Below are 19,991 nucleotides of genomic sequence, written 5' to 3' on the forward strand. Positions count from 1 at the left end.
TTCATTTATTTTTAACCCACAGTCACTTCCTCCCTATACGTCAAAACACTTTTCCTTTTAAGTAGTAGAGAATAGTGTGATACAGTATGGCATATAGCATAGCATCAGACAGCCTTGACTCTGCCACTTAGTGGGCTGGTGACCTCTGAGGCTCAGCTTCCTCCTCTGTAAAATGGGGATGATAAAGTACCTACCTCATAGGGTTGTGGGAGAACTGAGGAAATGCATGCAATGTACTTAGGACAGCACCTGGCATGGAATAAGTATGCAGGAAGTGACAGCTATGTGCAAGAATTTATTGTAGACCGGGTGCGGTGGCTCATGCCTGTAATCCCAGCACTTTGGGCGGGCACAGTGGCTCATGCCTGTAATCCCAGCACTTTGGGAGGCCGAGACGGGCGATCACTTGAGATCAGGAGTTTGAGACCAGCCTGCTCAATATAATTCAGCCTGACTAAAAATGCAAAAATTAGCCAGGCCTGGTGGTACATGCCTGAGATCTCAGCTACTCTGGAGGCTGAGGCAGGAGAATAGCTTGAACTCAGGAGGCAGAGGTTACAGTGAGCCAAGATCACGCCATTGCACTGCACTCCCGCCTGGGGGACAGAGCAAGACTCCATCTCAAAAAAAAAAAAATATTTTGTAAAATGGGGAAAACTGAGACTGTGAGGGCCAAAAGGGTGTGGCTAAGGAGACTTTGAGCCTGTTGAACTTGATGTGGTTCTCTCTAGTTGGTATTCCTGCATGGCACCAAATGGCTTCAATTTCTGAGAATTTTAAATTTTTTTCTTTATTTCTTTATTTCTTTTCTTTCTTTTCTTGTTCTTTTTTTTTTTTTTTTTTTTAGACAGAATCTTGCTCTGTTGCCCAGGCTGGAGTGCAATGGCGCAGTCTTGGCCCACTGCAACCTCCGCGTCCCGAGTTCAAGAGATTCTCCTGCCTCAGTCTCCTGAGTAGCTGGGATTACAGGTGCGTGCCAGCACGCCTGGCTAAGTTTTGTATTTTTAGTACAGACAGGGTTTCACCGTGTTGGTCAGGCTGGTCTCGAACTGCTGACCTCGTGATCCACCCGCCTTGGCCTCCCAAAGTGCTAGGATTACAGGTGTGAGCCACCGCGCCCAGCCTATTTCTTTTCTTTTTCTCTTTTTTTTTTTTTTTTTTGAGATGAAGTCTCGCTCTGTTGCCCAGGCTGGAGTACAGTGGCACCATCTCAGCTCACTGCAACCTCCACCTCCTGGGTTCACACCATCCTCCTGCCTCAGCCTCCCGGGTAGCTGGGACTACAGGCGCGTGCCACCATGCCTGGCTAATTTTTTGTATTTTTAGTAGAGACGGGGTTTCACCACATTAGCCAGGATGGTCTCGATCTCCTGACCTCGTGATCCACCCACCCCAGCCTACCAAAGTGCTGGGATTACAGGTGTGAGCCATCGCACCTGGCCAATTTTTTTATTTTCTTTATAAGACAGGGTCTTGCTCTATAGCCCAGGCTGGAGTACGGTGGTATAATCTTGGCTCACTGCAGTCTTGAACTCTTGTGCTCAACAAATCCTCCTGCCTCAACTTCCTGAGTAGCTGGAACTGCAGGCATGTGCTACCGCTCCTGGCTTTTTTTTTTTTTTTTTTTTTTTTTTGAGATGGAGTCTCACTCTGTTGCCCAGGCTGGAGTACTGTGGCGCGATCTCGGCTCACTGCAACCTCCACCTCCCGAGTTCAAGCGATTCTCTTGCCTCAGCCTCCTGAGTAGCTGGGATCACAGGTGCCTGCCACCACGTCCAGCTAATTTTTTGCATTTTTAGTAGAGACAGGGTTTCACCATGTTGGCCAGGCTGGTCTCGAACTTCTGATCCCAAGTTATCCCCCCGCCTCAGCCTCCCAAAGTGGTGGGATTACAGGCGTGAGCCACTTCACCTGGCCACTCTTGTCTAATTAATTAAATTTTTCTGTAGAGATGGATGTTTCAGTATGTTGCCCAGGATGGTCTTGAACTCCTGGGCTCAAGTGATCCTCTTGCGTTGTCCTCCCAATGTGCTGGGATTACAGGTGAGAGCCACTGGGCCTGGCAATTTCTAAGAATTATTTTTACAAAAATTGCAAAATGGGCCAGGCACAGTGGCTCATGCATGTAATCCCAGCACTTTGGGAGGCCGAGGCAGGTGGATCACCTGAGATCAGGAGTTCAAGACCAGCCTGGCCAACATGCTGAAACCCCATCTCTACTAAAAATACAAAAAATTAGCAGGGCATGGTGGCGCATGCCTGTAATCTCAGCTACTAGGGAGACTGAGGCAGGAGAATTGCTTGAACCTGGGAGGTGGAGGTTGTGGTGAGCTGAGGTTGTGCCATGGCACTCCAGCCTGGGCGACAGAGGGAGACTCCATCTCAAAAAAAAAAAAAAAAAAAAGAAAAAGAAAAGAAAAAAAATTGCAAAGTTGAGTTTAATATTTGCAGTGATTTTTATTCATTCAAGGATTATCTTATAATTTCTACATTTAATTTGGCAAACTTCATCAGATTCCCCAAGAGAGGATGTATGTCGGGTTATCCTCAAAAACCAACGTTCCTTTTGTCAACAAGAAGGTCTTAGCATGTGACACTTGAATTTTACTTGGAGAAACTGGGTCCCTGCTGACCTAAACCAGATGGTAAAATGAGACTTAACAAAACAGTTGTTTGCAGTTGAGATTTTAATCTTTTGCATAGCTCAGAAGTTCCCATCCAGCTCTTTTGTTAGTAGCACAGGGGCTCATGGGTGGTTCTTGTTGCACAGACCACCAATGGGGTTGACAAATAGGAAGTGAGATGCTGCTGTCCTGTTGGGTCAGCGGCGGCAGTTCTAATTTCCTGGTCATAGTGGGATCAGAAATAAAAGAACAGACATGTGGGGTACCACTGTGATGAGTCATGAGAATGTCTAACGATGTCTGGTTCTGCGCAGCTGCAGCCCCAAGCACTGACACTCAGATGGCTCATATGGCCAGGAGATGCCCCACTGGGACTCATACAGAGAGGTGCCCCTTTCTGCTGAAGATGCTCAGGAAGTAGTCTTTGGGTGGGCTGGTGTGTCTTTAACACCATGCGTCCTTTTCTTACTCTTCATCCTTTCTATTTTTTACATTATTTATGTATTTACTTACTTATTTGAGAGAGTCTCGCTGTGTTGCCCAGGCTGGAGTGCAGTGGCACGATCTGGGCTCACTGCAACCTCCATCTCCCGCATTCAAGCGATTCTCCTGCCTCAGCCTCCTGAATAGCTGGGATTACAGGTGCATGCCACCATGCCTGGCCAATTTTTATATTTTTAGTAGAGACGGGTTTCACCATGTTGGTTAGGCTGGTCTCAAACTCCTGACCTCCTGATCCTCCTGCCTCGGCCTCCCAAAGTGCTGGGATTACAGGCGTGAGCTACCGTGCCCGGCCTATTTATTTATTTATTTTATTATTATTATTGTCTTTTTTTTTTTTTTTTTTTTTTTTTTTTTTTTTTTTTTTGAGACGGAGTCTCGCTCTGTCACCCAGGCTGGAGTGCTGTGGCCGGATCTCAGCTCACTGCAAGCTCCGCCTCCCGGGTTCAGGCCATTCTCCTGTCTCAGCCTCCCCGAGTAGCTGGGACTACAGGCGCCGCCACGTCGCCCGGCTAGTTTTTTTGTAGTTTTTAGTAGAGACGGGGTTTCACCGTGTTAGCCAGGATGGTCTCGATCTCCTGACCTCGTGATCCGCCCGTCTCAGCCTCCCAAAGTGCTGGGATTACAGGCTTGAGCCACCGCGCCCGGCCTATTATTATTGTCTTGAGACGGAGTTTCGCTCTTGTTGCCCAGGCTGAAGTGCAATGGCCCAATGTCGTCTCACTGCAACCTCCACCTCCCAGGTTAAAGCAATTCTCCTGTCTCAGCCTCCCGAGTAGCTGGGATCACAGGCGTGTGCCATCAGGCCCAGCTAATTTTTTTTTTTTTTTTTTTTTTTAGTAGAGATGGCGTTTCACCATGTTGGTCAGGCTGGTCTCATACCCCTGACTTCAGATGATCCATCTGCCTCAGCCTCCCAAAGTGCTGGGATTACAGGCATGAGCCACTGTGCCCGGTCTATTTATTTATTTATTTATTTATTTATTTATTTATTTATTTATTTTTTTTTTTTTTTGAGGCGGAGTCTCGCTCTGTCGCCCGGACTGGAGTGCAGTGGCCAGATCTCAGCTCACTGCAAGCTCCGCCTCCCGAGTTTACGCCATTCTCCTGCCTCAGCCTCCCGAGTAGCTGGGACTACAGGCGCCCGCCACTTCGCCCGGCTAGTTTTTGTATTTTTAGTAGAGACGGGGTTTCACCATGTTAGCCAGGATGGTCTCGATCTCCTGACCTCGTGATCCGCCCGTCTCGGCCTCCCAAAGTGCTGGGATTACAGGCTTGAGCCACCGCGCCCGGCCTATTTATTTATTTTTAAACAGAGTCTTGGTCTGTTGCCCAGGCTGGAGTGCAGTGGCAACGATCATAGCTCACTGCAGCCTCCACCTCCTGGGCTCAAGGAATCCTCCTGCCTCAGTCTCCTAAGTAGCCGATTCTACAGGCTACAGTCTCCTGAGTAACTGAGACCTATGACATCTATCGCGATCGCTAAGAGCAGTCCCTTTGTTGGGGGAGAAGCAGTTGTAACAGCAAGCAGTGGCCGGGAGGAGCATGGCCCCGCGGGCTGGATGTCCCTGCTTAGGTGGCAAGGTCCTGGCTTCAAGTGCTGCCAGGCATCTGCCCACAGAGTCTAGCAGCCAGCAGGAGGTTGGTGGGAGACTGATACAAACCCTGTCCCCATGGGTCACCCTTTCCCTCCTAAACTAAGTTCATCCCTACTTTCCAACACTCACTTTTGTCCTACTACCCTCCATCAGCCCGAGAAAAAAAGAATCCAAGAATAATAAAAGAGCCCCATTTTGCAGCCGAGAAAACCGAGGTCTGTAGTGGTGGTTAAGAACTGTGCTCCGGGCTGGGCGCAATGGCAAGCACCTGTAATCCCAGCACTTTAGGAGGCTGACGAAGGAGGATCACTTAGGTCGGGAGTTCGAGGCCAGCCTGGATATCATAGTGAGACTCCGCATCTGTTAACAACAGCAACAAAAAAACAAAAGCCGGGCGCAGTGGCTCACGCCTGTAATCCCAGCACTTAGGGAGGCAGGCGGAGGCGGACGGATCACGAGGTCAGGAGTTCAAGACAAGCCTGGTCAACAAGGTGAAACTGTCTCTACTGAAGATTAGCCGGGTGTGGTGGTGGACACCTGTCGTCCCAGCTACTCGGGAGGCTGAGGCGGGAGAATCGCTTGAACCCGGGAGGCGGAGGTTGCAGTGAGTCGAGATCGCACTCCAGCCTGGGCGACAGGGCGAGACTCTGTCTCAAAAACAACAACAACAACAAAAAAAAAAAAGCCGGGCGTGTTGGCACGCGCCTGCAGTCTCCGCTACTTGGGAGGCCGAGGCTGGAGCATCGCTTGATCCTGGGAGGTCGAGGCTGCAAAGAGCCGAGATCGCAACACTGACCTCCAGCCTGGGTGACAGAGCGAGGTCCCATCTCTTAAAAAAAAAAAAAGATCTGTGTTCAAGGACATCCGCCGTTTCTGGGGCACAAAACTCCTCCTGATCCCCTCTCTCAGGGCCATCCGCGAGCCCAGCGGATCCCACTCGTCTTTGCAGCGGGGACGGGGGATCGGCTCCCCATGCCAACAAGCCCGAGTAGTCCGGGCAAGGCGCTCGGCGGCGCAATCAACACTCCCCTTGGCCATGTGCTCCCCTCCTGGGAAAAGCTTTTCTAGACCGCTGGGCCCAGGGCCCAGAGCTACCGCCGCGCCCTCGACGTGGCGTCGAGTCTGGCCCTTTCCCCCGCGGCGCACAGGCTTCACCCGGGAGGGACGCGCCTGGACCCACGCCCTCCTCACTGACTCCCTGGGCTCCAGGGCAGGGCGCAGGTCCACAGCCAGGGCTTCGCTGCGGCCCCTGAGACCCCCGTGCCTTCCCTGCAGCTCTCGCGGCGCTCGCAAACTTGAGCCAGCCACGACGCCCAGAGACAACCCCGAGGCGATGCGCCCAGGGCACAGGTGTCCGGTGACCAGCGCCGCAAGGGGCACGGGCTCGGGGCCCGCCACGGGGCGGGGCGCGTCTCCAAGGCTCCCGGGCTCGGCCCCAGGCGGGGCTAGAAGGGCCGCCGGACCGGACTGGAGTGGAGGGACGGGGAAGGGCGGGGCTAGGGGCGGGGCCGCACGTCCTCTCCGGCCAGTCTCAGCCGCCGCGCCTCAGTCCGCCCTCCGCTCCCGCGCCGCCAGAATGACCGATGCGCTGTTGCCCGCGGCCCCCCAGCCGCTGGAGAAGGAGAACGACGGCTACTTTCGGAAGGTGTGCGACTTCGGGCGGGCGGGGAACTGCGGGCCCCAGACCGCCTTTCCCCCAGGCCCTGCAGGGGTTGTAGGAGCGCGCGGTCGGGGTCCACCAGGCCAGGAGGGGGAGGGGGCTCACTGGGCCGGCGCTGGCCTGACGGAGGCCGGCGGGGAGGAGGGGGGCGGCGGTGTCCCCGGCGTCCCGGGCAGGTGGCATCCGGGGCTGGGCGGGGAGTAGGGGAGGCTCATGTGGCCGCCCCGCGCAGGTGCGGGCGGAGGACCTGGAGGGGTGGTTGGGTCTCCCCCTCCACCCGCCACCACCCCTCACTTGCGATCCCTGGTGCCTGGGGAAAGGAGCCGTTCCTGGCTGCGCTGGCGCCCTTGGCCTCTGGGCGCGTTACAGGAGCGCTTAGTGGGAGCGCGGGTGGAGACAGACCATCCCAGGCGAGTTGGCGGTCTCATATTTATTTTAGGCGCTCTGTCGCCCAGGCTGGAGTGCAGTGGCGCGTTTATAGCTCACTGCAGCCTCGACTTCCTGGGCTCCAGCGATCCTCCCGCCCCAGCCTCCCGAGTAACTGGGACTGCAGGCGCGGCACCTCGCCACGTTAATTTTTTTTAGGACTAGGGTATCGCTCTGCTGCCCAGACTGGTCGCGAACTCTTGGGCTCAAGGGATCCTCCCTCCCCAGTCTCCCAAAGTGCTGGGATTACAGGCGTGAGCCACTGCGCCCGGCCGGCGGTCTCTTTTTGCCTCCAAAATGCTTCCAACGTCCGCCTGTGGGACTTTTCAGCGAGCAGGGGAGAGCCACTGGTGGGAGGGAGCCTCTGGCGTTGCCCCCTCCCCGGCTCCGGGTCGTCCGGAGGGCGTGAGCACTGCAGGTGAGGCCCACGGTCTTGTGCGTCTCACTGTGTGCCAAAGCGGATTTGTCTTGTTGTCCGGGAGACTTGGCGGGGGCTGGCGGCGGGCGGCGGGTGCGGGCCTCGCTGGCTCTTGGCACGTTCAGGAGCTCCTGGGCTCACACTGCGGACTTCTGCCCAGAAGATAACAGTCAGGGAGCTCAGTGCCTCAAAAGCGACCCCAGCCTGCGGAGCAGGGGCCCTGGGATACCCGCAGGCGGCAGGGCCTGGGCTACAAAGATGCTTTGGAGCCGGGAGTCATGGTGATACCTTCCACGCCTTCCTACCTCCAGGTCCTGAGCAAGTCTAAAAATAGCTTTTGGCTCTTGGCCAGTGATCCCTGAGTGGATGGAGAGATTGTTGTTGATTTTCGTTTTTTTGATAGATAACGACAGTGCATAATTGTAAATAGGGAAGTGAAACTTTCCCATAAACGAATCAATGCTTAATTGTTCAAAGCCTTAGGATCCAGTTCCTAAATAGTCTTGGCATCTTCCTCCTTCTCCCAGGTGACACAGAGAGACTTTGGGCTTTGCTCACTGGTGAGGAGTCCTGGGCAGGACAGAGTGGGAAAACTTCTTTTTTGTGAAGTTGCTTTTAGCATTAAAAAAAAAAGTAGTTTTGAGGTATATTTAAGTTCAAAGATGTCATCATGGAATTACAGGATTATAACTTCTAATTATGTGTGGCGTTTGGGACAGAGGATCACAGGCCATGGAATTGCAGGAGGAGGGCCTGGCCTGGGAATTCCTATGTCTGTCCTCGGGGCCTGAGAGCCACTCCCACAAAATTGCTGTGTGTCCTCCCGCAAGTTGCTGCCTCTTTCTGGGACTTTTCCTCCCCAGATTGTTCTCTGAGCAGGTGTAGCTCTGGAACTCCAGCAGCACCTGGGGGAAAATGGCAGCGAGAGGAGCACACCTGTGAGGGGTGGTTCCAAGCCTCCCAGAACACGTTTTTCTGTGGGAGCCCTTCATGTCTGTGAGCCCTGGAAAGGACTTCTTGCTCCCTTCTGGGAAAGAGTGAATGGCAAGAGAGCTGGGAAAGGTGCACAGTTGGGTGTTTTTCGTTTATTTTTCTTCTTCTTCTCCTTCTCCTCCTCCTCCTCCTCCTCCTCCTCCTCCTCCTCCTCCTTCTTCTTCTCCTTCTTCTTCTTCCTTCTCCTTCTTCTTCTTTCTTCTTCTTCTGAGACAGTCTCACTCACTCTGTTGCTCAGGCTGGAGTGCAGTGGTGTGATCTTGGCTCACTGCAACCTCTGCCTCCCGGGTTCAAGCAGTTCTGCCTCAGCCTCCCAAGTAGCTGGGATTACAGGCGCCTGCTACCATGCCTGGCTAATTTTTTGTATTTTTAGTAGAAACGGGCTTTCACCGTGTTGGCCAGTCTAGTCTTGAACTCCTAACCTTAAGTGATCCACGTACCTCAGCTTCCCAAAGTGCTGGGATTACAGGTGTGAGCCACTGCACCTGGCTTTATTTATTTATTTATTTATTTATTATTTATTTTCCCCAGGCTCACTGTAACCTCCATCTACCAGGTTTGAGTGATTCTCCCACCTAAGCCTCCCCAGTAGCTGAGACTACAGGCGCATACCACCATGCCTGGCTAACTTTTGTATTTTTGGTGGAGACAAGGTTTCGCCGTGTCGGCCAGGCTGTTCTTGAGCTCCTGACCTCAGGTGATCTGTCCACCTCGGCCTCCTAAAGTGGGGTGTTTTTTAGATGCAGTTTCTCTGGTGTTCGATGAGAGAATCAAGGGTGCAAAATAAGAGGAATCGTTGCTTTACAATTAAAACCGTCAATTTTGAAAATGAGACCTTGGAACAATTGTTGTGCTACTCCGTGTTAAGTCATACCAGTTCAAAGAGTCTATTTGTCCTAGGAAAATAAAAGGTGTTGACGTTGAATCTTTCCTTATCTATGACCTGAGCCAGTTTGACCTAAAGCAAATGAGGGCCAGGTGTGGTGGCTCACACGCGTAATCCCAGTAGTTTGGGAGGCCAAGGTAGGTGGATCTCTTGAAGTCAGGAGTTCCAGACCAGCCTGGGCAACATAGCAAGACCTTGGCTCTATAAAAAATTTTAAAAAATAGGCCAGGCGCGGTGGCTCAAGCCTGTAATCCCAGCACTTTGGGAGGCCGAGTGGGCGGATCACAAGGTCAGGAGATCGAGACCATCCTGGCTAACACGGTGAAACCCCGTCTCTACTAAAAATGCAAAAAAATTAGCCGGGCGTGGCGGTGAGCGCTTGTAGTCCCAGCTACTTGGGAGGCTGAGGCAGGAGAATGGCATGAACCTAGGAGGCGGAGCTTGCAGTGAGCCGGGATCGCGCCACTGCACTCCAACCTGGGCGACTGAGCGAGACTCTGTCTCAAAAAAAAAAAAATTTTTTTTTAAATAAAATGAAAACAAAAGAAAACGAATGAAAGGCAGATGCTGGCCAGGCGCAGTGACTCATGCATGTAATCCCAGTGTTTTGAGACGCTGAGGCGGGTGGATCACTTGAGGTCAGGAGTTTGAGACCAGCCTGGCCTATGGTGAAACCCTGTCTCTACTAAAAATATAAAAATTAGCTGGGTGTAGTGGCAGGCGCCTGTAATCGCAGCTACTCGGGAGACTGAGGCAGGAGAATCCCTTGAACCTGGGAGGCGGAGGTTGCAGTGAGCCGAGATCGCACCACTGCACTCCAGCCTGGTGACAGAGCGAGACTCTGTTCCCCCCAACCCACCCCCCCCCAAAAAAAGAAAGGCAGGTGCTGTCCAAATGAAAGGGGAGGAAGAGCCCTTCAGGAAGAGGGAACAACTTGGACAGAGCTGTGGACTTGTGAGTGCTTTGTAGGCATCCCCAGGTTGTGGAGGTGTTAGTGGGAGCCAGGCACTTCAGGGTCATGCATCTTGCTTGACCTGGGAACTGTGGAATCCATCAAAGTATTTAAAGCAGGACCAGACCTGTGAGATTTGTGTAAGAGAAAGACCGCTTTGATGCCTGAATGGTGAATGGGTGGGGGATAGGAAAGAAACTATGGTGGAGCCCGGCAGGGAGGCATAGGGAGGATTTAGCCCCTTGTAATACCTGTCATCTTTGCCTTTCCTTCTCTGTTATGGACTACTGATGATGCAGTCAGTGACAGAAGGTGCTGTGAGTGGGGTGCAGTGCCTCACACCTGTAATCCCAGCATTTTGGGAGGCCAAGGTGGGAGGATTGCTTGAGGCCAGGAATTCAAACCCACCCTGGGCAACATAGCAAGACCCCATCTCTACAAGAAGTTTAAAAATCATCCTGGCATAGTGGTGTGTTCCTGTAATCCCATATACTCAGGAGGCCGAGGTGGGAGGATATCCGGAGCCCACGAGGTCAAGGCTGCAGTAAGCTGTTACCGCGTCACTGCACTCCAGCCTGGATGATAGTGTGAGACCCTGTCTCAAAAAAAAAAAAAATAATAACTCGTTCTTTCCACCAGCTTCCACCCTTAGCTCAGACCAGGGGTCCACACTGAAGGCAGGGATTCCAGTGACGAGGGGGTTGGAATGATAAAGCTGGAGAAAGGCAGTATCTGGCAGAGAGGGAAAGAACTGATGTAACAGGTTATGGCAGGGAAGGAGCTGCCAATGATAATCCAAAATGCCTGTCTATTAGCCAGGTGTGGTGGTACCCTGCTGTGGTCCCACCTACTCAGGAGGGTGAGGTAGGAGGATCCCTGATCCTGGGAGATGCAGGCTGCAGTGAGCGGAGATCACGCCACTGCATTCTAACCTGTCTCAAAAAAAAAAAAAAAAAAAGTCACAATGCCTGCCTGAGGCGTCTTGTCATGCGCCTCCTTGAGATGGGGTGAACATGGAGGCTAGTGTGTGGATGGGTAGACTTGAGGCCCCCATGGGATATCCACGTGGCGGTCCAGGTGGAGAGCCCGCTCCATGGGCCCAGCAGCCATGCAGGCGCCCTGGCTGGAGATGCAGTTTTGGGTGGCACCAATTGGGAGGCAGTTTGGGGTATTGAGTGAAAGGATCTGGGCTAGAAGGGATAGTTCCTCCACTTAAGGGATGGGTGGAGAGGTGGGAGGAAAGCCAGAAGGGTGGCCAGGTCTAGGAAGCTGAGAGGTCAGTCTTGTTAGTGGAGCGAGGCTTGACAAGTCAGATGAATGTGGGGAAGGTCCTGGATTTAGTCCCTTAGGAGTCGTTAGGAAATGCATGTTTGGAGAATTGGGGACAAAAGTCAGTGTGACAGGATACAGGGGAAGAAGGGCAGGGAAGATATTGCTGGAGAAAGAGGGGAGCTGAGAAGAGAGAAGGCAGCTTTGTTTTAGAATGTGGAAGCCCAGAGCTGGTTAAAGACAAAGGTGTGGCAGGGTGCAGTGGTTCATGCCTGTAATCCCAGCACTTTGGGAGGCCGAGGTGGGCGAATCACCTGAGGTCAGAAGTTCAAGACCAGCCTGGCCAACACGGTGAAACCTTGTCTCTACTAAAAATACAAAAAATTAGCCATGCGTGGTGGTGGGCACCTGTGATCCCAGCTACTCGGAGGCTGAGGCAGGAGAATCGCTTGAACCCGGGAGGTGGAGGTTGCAGTGAGCCGAGATCACGCCACTGCACTCTAGCCTGAGCAGCAGAGCGAGACTCTGTCACAAAAAAGAAGAAGGAAAAGACAAAAGTGAAGAAGTTGGGTGGGGAATGGCTGGAGATTCAGGGAGAAGGTGGGCTGGGGAGGGGTCCCAAGAGTTAAGGAGGGGGTGAAGATTGCCAAAAGCTGCTGCATTCATTGTGTGGCTGAGCCAGTAGGGGGCTTCCCTTCTTGTATTTTTTTTTTTTTTTGAGATGGAGTCTTGCTCTGTCCCCCAGGCTGGAGTGCCAGTGGCACAATCTCAGCTCCCTGCAACTTCCACCTCCTGGATTCAAGCGATTCTCATGCCTCAGCCACCCGAGTGGCTGAGACTACAGATGTACGCCACCATGCCCGGCTAATTTTTGTATTTTTTAGTAGAGACGGGGTTTCACCATGTTGGTCAGACTGGTCTCGAACTCCTGACCTCAAGTGATCCACCCACCTTGGCCTCCCAAGGTGCTGGGATTATAGGTGTGAGTCCCTGCACCTGGTGCTGTATTTTGACTGTTGGGATTTTTGTTTTTGTTTTTGTTTGTTTTGAGACAGAGTGTGGCTCTGTTGCCAGGCTGGAGTGCAATGGCACGATCTCAGCTCACTGCAACCTCCGCCTCCCGGGTTCAAGTGATTCTTCTGCCTCGGCCTCCCGAGTAACTGGGACTATAGGCACGCACCACCATGCCCAGCTAATTTTTGTATTTTTAGTAGAGCTGGGGTTTCACCATGTTGGCCAGGATGGTCTCAACCTCTTGACCGTGTGATCTGCCCTTGTTGACCTCCAAGAGTGCTGGGATTACAGGCATGAGCCACTGCGCCTGGCGACTGTTGGGATTTTGTGCACACTTAAGGATCAAATGAATTTCCACTGAAGTCAGGCTTCTCTTTCATCCTGTTCTCTGTATCATGCCTTCCCTCCCCTCCCCTTTTCTTTAAAATGACATTATGCTCCATTCATCCGAAAAGGATTTATGGAGCAACAGCTTGGTGCTTGACCCCTGGTTAGGTTCTGGGGCACTCCGGACCCTGACTCGATATGGTTTCTTTGGCAGCAGTTCCCAGCAGGTCTCGTTTCCTGGAGTGCTGAGCAGTGCTGGGAGTTGGTGCTTTGTTGGGATAGCTCCTGCCATGCTTGAAAAGGAATCTGCCTCTTGGCCTTTTTTGTTTTTTTGAAATGGAGTCTTGCTCTGTTGCCCAGGCTGGAGTGCAGAGGCGCACTCGTGGCTCACTGCATCCTCTGCCTCCAGGGTTCAAGCGATACTCCTGCCTCAGCTTCTCAAGTAGCTGGGATTACAGGCGCCCGCCACCATGTCCAGCTAATCTTTGTATTTTCAGTAGAAATGGTGTTTCACGATGTTGTCCAGGCTGGTCCTAAACTCCTGACCTCAAGTGATTCGCCCGCCTCGGCCTCCCAAAGTGCTGGGATTACAGGTGTGAGCCACCGTGCCTGGCCTGGAATCAGCCTCTTGGCTTTAGAGAGCAAAAAGTGGGGTGGTCCACAGGCCTTAATCAGAGCTTCAGCTGTGTTTTGTGTACCTAATTGCTCAGAAGTCCCTTATGTGGGCTGGGTGTGGATCCTGAATGTGTAAGACAGTCACTGGAGGGGGATGGAGGGAGTCCCCTTGTTTTTTTTGAGACAGAGTTTCCCTTTGTTGCCCAGGCTGGAGTGCAATAGCACAATCTCAGCTCACCACAACCTCCGCCTCCCGGGTTCAAGTGATTCTCCTGCCTCAACCTCCCCAGTAGCTGGGATTACAGGCATGAGCCACCATGCCCAGCTAATTTTTGTATTTTTAGTAGAGACAGGGTTTCTCCATGTTGGTCAGGCTGGTCTCAAACTCCCGACCTCAGGTGATCTGCCCTCTTTGGCCTCCCAAAGTGTTAGGATTATAGGCATGAGCCACTGCGCCCAGCCCGGGAGTCCCCTTGTTAATTGGTCTTTTTGGAATCAGGTGGGGTGACTTGGCTGTACAGAGCCTCAAGACATAACTTAGCCTCAGGTTGGAATTGGACACCCCCAGTACAGACCTCCTGGTCTGGGCTGGCACCTTGGGAGGTCTCTGAGAAAAGAAACCTTTCAGGTCTATTTTTTTTCTACCTTTTTTTTTTTTTTGAGACGGAGTTTCACTCTGTCACCCAGGCAGGAGTGCAGTGACGCAGTCCTGGCTCACCACAACTTCCACCTCCCGGGTTCAAGTGATGTGCCTCAGGCATGCGCCACCATGCCTGGCTAATTTTGTGTTTTTAGTAGAGACAAGGTTGCTTCATGTTGGTCTCAAACTCTAGACCTCTGGTGAGTTTGGACCTCTTTGCCCGCTTCGGCCTCCCAAAGTGCTGGGATTATAGGCATGAACCACCATGCCCAGCCTCAGGTCTATTATAAAATCATGTCTCTTACTTTTTTCTTTCTTTTCTTTTCTTTTCTTTTTTTTTCTGACAGGGTGTTGCTGTGTCATCCAGGCTGAAGTGCGGTGGCATGATCATAGCTCACTGCAGCCTCAACCTCCCTGGCTCCAGCAATCCTCCTATCTCAGCCTCATGAGTAGCTGGGACAACAGGCATGAGTCACAAAGCCTGGCTAATTTTTAAATTTTTTGTAGAGGCAGGGTCTCACTATGTTGCCCAGTCTGGTCTCAAACTCTTTGGGCCCAAGCCTCAGCCTTCCATAGTGCTGGGATTACAGGCATGAACCACTGCACCCAGCTTTCCCTAGCTTCTCACTGTATTTTCTTCTTTCTCATTATGTTACTGTGTTTAAACAGAGGTACAGCTCTGTAAGATTACTATAAATTACTTTCTCAACTTATAAGGAATGGAAATGCAACTTCTTTCCCCCAGATTTTCATGCTCTTCCTACTGAAAATCTTGGAAGAATTATTGTGCTCTGGCCTGTAGTGAAATGCAGAGTAATGTAATTTCTAGACTGCTGCATCCTGATAGAGATTCCTTTTCTGTGACTGCCCCTGTACCCCATAGTACTAAAACTCACAGGAAAATCTGTTCTTGGCCATGAAGAAAAGCAGCTGGAAGACTGGGAGTGGTGGCTCACGCCTGTAATCACAGCACTTTGGGAGGCTGAGGCGGGTGGATCACCTAAGATTGGCAGTTCAAGACCAGCCTGACCAACATGGAGAAACCCCATCTCTACTAAAAATACAAAATTAGCCAAGTGCGATGGCACATGCCTGTAATCCCAGCTACTTGAGAGGCTAAGGCAGGAGAATGACTTGAACCTGAGAGGCAGAGGTTGCGGTGAACTGAGATCATGCCATTGTACTCCAGCCTGGGCAACAAGAGCAAAAAAACTCCATCTCAAAAAAAAAAAAAAAAAAAAAGAAAGAAAAGCAGCTGGAAGCAAACTAGAGAAAGCCTTTCCCCGGGCTGTTGAAAGGCCCAAAATGAAAGGTCTTGGCACTATGTGGAAGAGGAGAGTGAGTACACAGTGAGGCATTGTCACTTCTTATCTCTGCCTCTTTATCCTTTGGGAATGCTAATGCCCCAAAATGAAGTTAGCTCTATTGTTTTTACTCAAGAGCTGTAGGAGAAGTTGTTTCTTATTCACAGTAACCTCCAGGCTGGACAGGGCCTCCGAGTTCATTGTGTCCTGGTTTATGGTCCCTGTTGAAGCTGGGCGCTGGGCTTCCTGGAGGCTCCGGCAGAGAAAGAAGGATAATTTTTTTTTTTTTTTTTTTTTAACCCAGAAGCTCCTTGCAGTCTTCTCTCTGCAAGGAGCAGGGATCTGCTCTTTGATGAATGAGCAGCATTCATCTTAGCAAGGGCTAATTTCATGGTAGACACTTGTGTGCATCCTTTATGAGCGCACGTGTGAATGAGGAAGCCTGCTGATGGGCTGAGTCCACCAGGCACGGCCTAGGTCATGTGGGATCAGCAGCTCCAGCTCTATTGGTACTGATACGACCCCTCTGGCTGTTTAGATCCATCCCCTTGAAGCCTTGAGTCAGTTTCCAGGTGGAGAGGGAGGGAGGCAGAGGAGAGTAAAGGCTGGTGATACCGACCCCATTCCTGATTCCCCATCATGGTCTGAATCAGTTTTTTTTTTTTTTTAAAGATGACAGAATCTGGCTCTGTCGCCCAGGCTGGAGTGCAGTGGCACCGTCGTAGCTCACTGTAATCTTGACCTCCTGGGCTCCAGTGATCCTCCTGCCTCAGCTTCCCAAGTAGCTGGGACTACAGGTGTGATTAAAAATCGCCACACCTGGCTGATTTTTTTTTTTTTTTCTTGTAGAGATAGGGTCTTACTGTGTTGCCTAGGCTGGTCTTGAACTCCTGGCCTCAAGCGATCCTCCCGTCTCAGTGGTGGACTAATACAGATGTGAACCACTGCACCCAGCCCTAAGCCAGATCTTGAAGGCCAGGCTGGATCCAGGCTGACTGTGGCCTTGGAGAGGGTCTGCCCAGCTGCATGGTATCCGCCATCAGCCTCGAGGGCCTGCCTGACCAACAGTCCTCAACTGTGGGATCGTGGCTGGGAGGTGTCCCCTGGCAGAAACAGAATTTTCAGGGTGACTCAGAGGAGAGACAACGTGATGACCTGTAACACTGTAAATGTCCCTTGTTTCCTGGGGCTATTTGGATGGTTGCCACGACACCACCTGATGGTACTGGGCATTGGCTTTGGCCTGATCAACACTTCCTCCTTTGGCTCAGGTACCAGAGTCCCATGACACAAAGGCTGCATTGGTGGTAGCCAGTTGAACTGGACACAGTTGAACTGCAGGTACTGCTCAGCCAGAGGCTGGGTGTCTGGCAGAGCAGCAGTAATGGGTGCCAGGTGAGGACAAGGTCCCCCACTTGGAGCACCAGGGACAGAGACACCACGGTAAATGATGCAAGTCCCTCGGGGCTGCCCATTCAGACCCTCGGAATTCCCTATGACCAGGTTTCCATTTGATTTTAACAAGAGAAAAGGGGACCAGCACGGTAGCTCACTCCTGTAATCTCAGCACTTTGGGAGTCCAAGGCAGGAGGATCGTTTGAGTTCAGGAGTTCGAGACCAGCCTGGACAACATGGTGAAACCCCATTTCTACTAACAATGCAAAATTAGCCAGGTATGGTGCTGTGTGCCTGTAATCCCAGCTACTCAGGAGGCTGAGGCAGGAGAATCACTCGAACCTGGGAGGTGGGGGTTGCAGTGAGCCAAGATTGTGCCCCTGCACTCTAGCCTGCTGGGTAACAGAGCAAGATTATGTCAAAAAAAGAAAAAAGGGCAGATGGTCAAAAACAAGGCTGGATGCAGTGGCTCACATCTGTAATCCTAGCACTTTAGGAGGCCAGGGTGGTGGATCACATGAGCTCAGGAGTTCAAGACCAGCCTGGGCTGCATTGACAAAACTCGGTCTCTACAAAAAATACAATAAAATTAGCCAGGTGCGATGGTGTGGACCTGTAGTCCCAGCTTCTTGGGAGGCTGAGGTGGGAGGATTGCCTGAGCCCCGGGATGTTGAGGCTGCAGTGAACAGATATCGTGCCACTGCACTCCAGCCTGGGCAACAGAGTGAGATCCTATGTCTTTTTTTTTTTTTTTTGAGACGGAGTCTCGCTCTGTCACCCAGGCTGGAGTGCTGTGGCCGGATCTCAGCTCACTGCAAGCTCCGCCTCCCGGGTTCAGGCCATTCTCCTGTCTCAGCCTCCCGAGTAGCTGGGACTACAGGCGCCGCCACGTCGCCCGGCTAGTTTTTTGTAGTTTTTAGTAGAGACGGGGTTTCACCGTGTTAGCCAGGATGGTCTCGATCTCCTGACCTCGTGATCCGCCCGTCTCGGCCTCCCAAAGTGCTGGGATTACAGGCTTGAGCCACCGCGCCCGGCCGAGATCCTATGTCAAAAATAAAAGTAAGAGACCAGGCACGGTGGCTCACACCTGTAATCCCAGCACTTTGTGAGGCTGAGGTGGGCAGATCACCTGAGGTCAGGAACTTAAGACTAGCCTGGCAAACATGGTGAAACCACGTCTCTACTAAAAAAATACAAAAGATAGCTGAGTATCTGGGTGCAATGGCTCACGTCTGTAATCCCAGCACTTTGGGAGACCAAGGCAGGCAGATCACAAGGTCAGGAGTTCAAGACTAGCCTGACCAACATGGTGAAACCCCATCTCTACTAAAAATATAGAAATTAGCCAGGCATGGTGGCATACGCCTGTAATCCCAGCTACTCAGGAGGCTGAGGCAGAAGAATCGCATGAACCCAGGAGGCGGAGGTTGTAGTGAGCCGAGATCGCGCCACTGCACTCCAGCCTGTACAACAGTGAGACTCTATCTAAAAAAAAAAAAAAAAAAATTGTTAAAACTATTGATGAGCGTGTCCTACCAGTTTAAATGAGCAGATCATTCATCTGGAAATACAGTTGATTCATGGAAATGTTCATGATTTCATGTGGGAGGCACAGTAAAACCTAGTTATTCAAGGCTGGGTGTGGTGGCTCACGCCTATAATCCTAGCATTTTGGGAGGCTGAGGTGGGCAGCTCACTTTAGGCCAGGAGTTCGAGAGCAGCCTGGCCAACACGGTGAAACCTCGTCTCTACTAAAAAAAAAAATACAAAAATTAGCCGGGTATGTTGGCACATTCATGTAATCCCAGCTACTCAGGAGGCTGAAACAGAAGAATCGCTTGAACCCGGGAGGTGGAGGTTGCAGTGAGCCGAGATTGCGCCACTGCACTCCAGCCTGGGTGACAGAGCAAGACTTCGTCTAAAAAAAGTTATTCAGCATATTGAAAAATAACTGATTAGCACACAGTAGGGTTTTTTTTTTTTTTTTTTTTTTGAGACGGAGTCTCGCTCTGTCGCCCAGGCTGGAGTCTGGAGTGCAGTGGCTGGATCTCAGCTCACTGCAAGCTCCGCCTCCCGGGTTCCCACCATTCTCCTGCCTCAGCCTCCCGAGTAGCTGGGACTATAGGCGCCCGCCACCGCGCCCGGCTAGTTTTTTGTATTTTTTTAGTAGAGACGGGGTTTCACCGTATTAGCCAGGATGGTCTCGATCTCCTGACCTCGTGATCCGCCCGTCTCGGCCTCCCAAAGTGCTGGGATTACAGGCTTGAGCCACCGCGCCCGGCCACAGTAGGGGTTTATAGAGATTTCTGGAACAGACTGAAGGGAGCTTGTAACTAAATATCATGGCTGTGTTGATTCATATCGAGCCCCCCTCCACCCCCCTGTGAATGGATTGGGATTCCTGGGGGAGGCAGCTGGGCCCCAACCTCCAGCCCTGACACCTGGCAGAGATCCTGGAAGGGCAGGAGGGCTGTTGACAAGTACTGAATTCATGTTTTTATTTTTATGGACATGGACAAGCTAGATTCTTTCCACCCAGCCTGCCCTGAATCTCCAGTGTGGTGAAAAGTTAAATTAGATGTATGTGTGTATTGCAGGGTAAGGCACGCTCTTTTCTGTGTTTTCTCATTGGTCGCTCTGGCTGACTTACAAACAAGCAATTCTGTTTTCCAGAGTTTGGTGGTTGAGTGAGGGATTGTGTAACCAGGAAGGAGTGAGAAAGGCAGAGAAAATAATATTTGCTGGAGAAGCAGCTAAAAACACCTGCCTTCCTCTATCCCGTGGGAAGGTCTCTCTAGCTGGGAGCTGGGCCAGCCCTACTGTGTCATCTCTCACTCAGTTTTACGCCTGAACCTTTAGATCCCAAGCTTGCACGTTGCCCTGAATTTGCTGGAAACACCGCTGCATGTGCGAGCTTTATCTTCGGCTGTGCGGAAGAAGGGCCCATACTGTTGCTTACGGTGGAGGCAAAGCAGGCGCCAGTCACAGCCTAGAATGAAGCAGGGCCCCCACAGGGGAAGAAAAACTGCCCTGTTCCAGGAGTAGCTTGACCACCCTTTCCTTTCTTCCTAATTAAGTGCCTGCCTCCAGTTTTATTTATTTTTTAAACTTAACACAAATTTATTTTTCATCATTCTAGAGGCTAGAAATCCAAGATCAAGGTGCCAGCATGGTCAGTTTTTGGTAAGGGCTCTCTTTCTGACTTTAATTCTTTTTTTTTTTTTTTTTTTGAGACAGGGTTTCCCTCTGTCACCCAGGCTGGAGGGCAGTGGCGAGTTCTTGGCTCACTGCAACCTCTGCCTCCCGAGTAGCTGGGACTATAGGCACACGCCACCATGCCTGGTTAATTTTTGTATTTTTTGCTAGAGA

The 19,991-nt window shown here is 51.6% G+C and overlaps 1 protein-coding gene across 1 annotated transcript in view; it reads left to right on the forward strand.

The window, feature by feature from the left end:
• Positions 1-6,243: 6,243 nt before the first annotated feature.
• Positions 6,244-19,991, forward strand: part of RHPN2 (rhophilin Rho GTPase binding protein 2) — an 88,186-nt gene continuing 74,438 nt past the window's right edge. Inside the window, exon 1 of the mRNA XM_010367003.1 lies at positions 6,244-6,368. Within this exon, the coding sequence (XP_010365305.1) occupies positions 6,300-6,368 (69 nt within the window). The 5' untranslated portion in view covers positions 6,244-6,299. The remainder of the gene's footprint in view (positions 6,369-19,991) is intronic.

Source organism: Rhinopithecus roxellana, chromosome 12 (assembly GCF_007565055.1).
Source record: "Rhinopithecus roxellana isolate Shanxi Qingling chromosome 12, ASM756505v1, whole genome shotgun sequence".
Taxonomy (NCBI): domain Eukaryota; kingdom Metazoa; phylum Chordata; class Mammalia; order Primates; family Cercopithecidae; genus Rhinopithecus; species Rhinopithecus roxellana.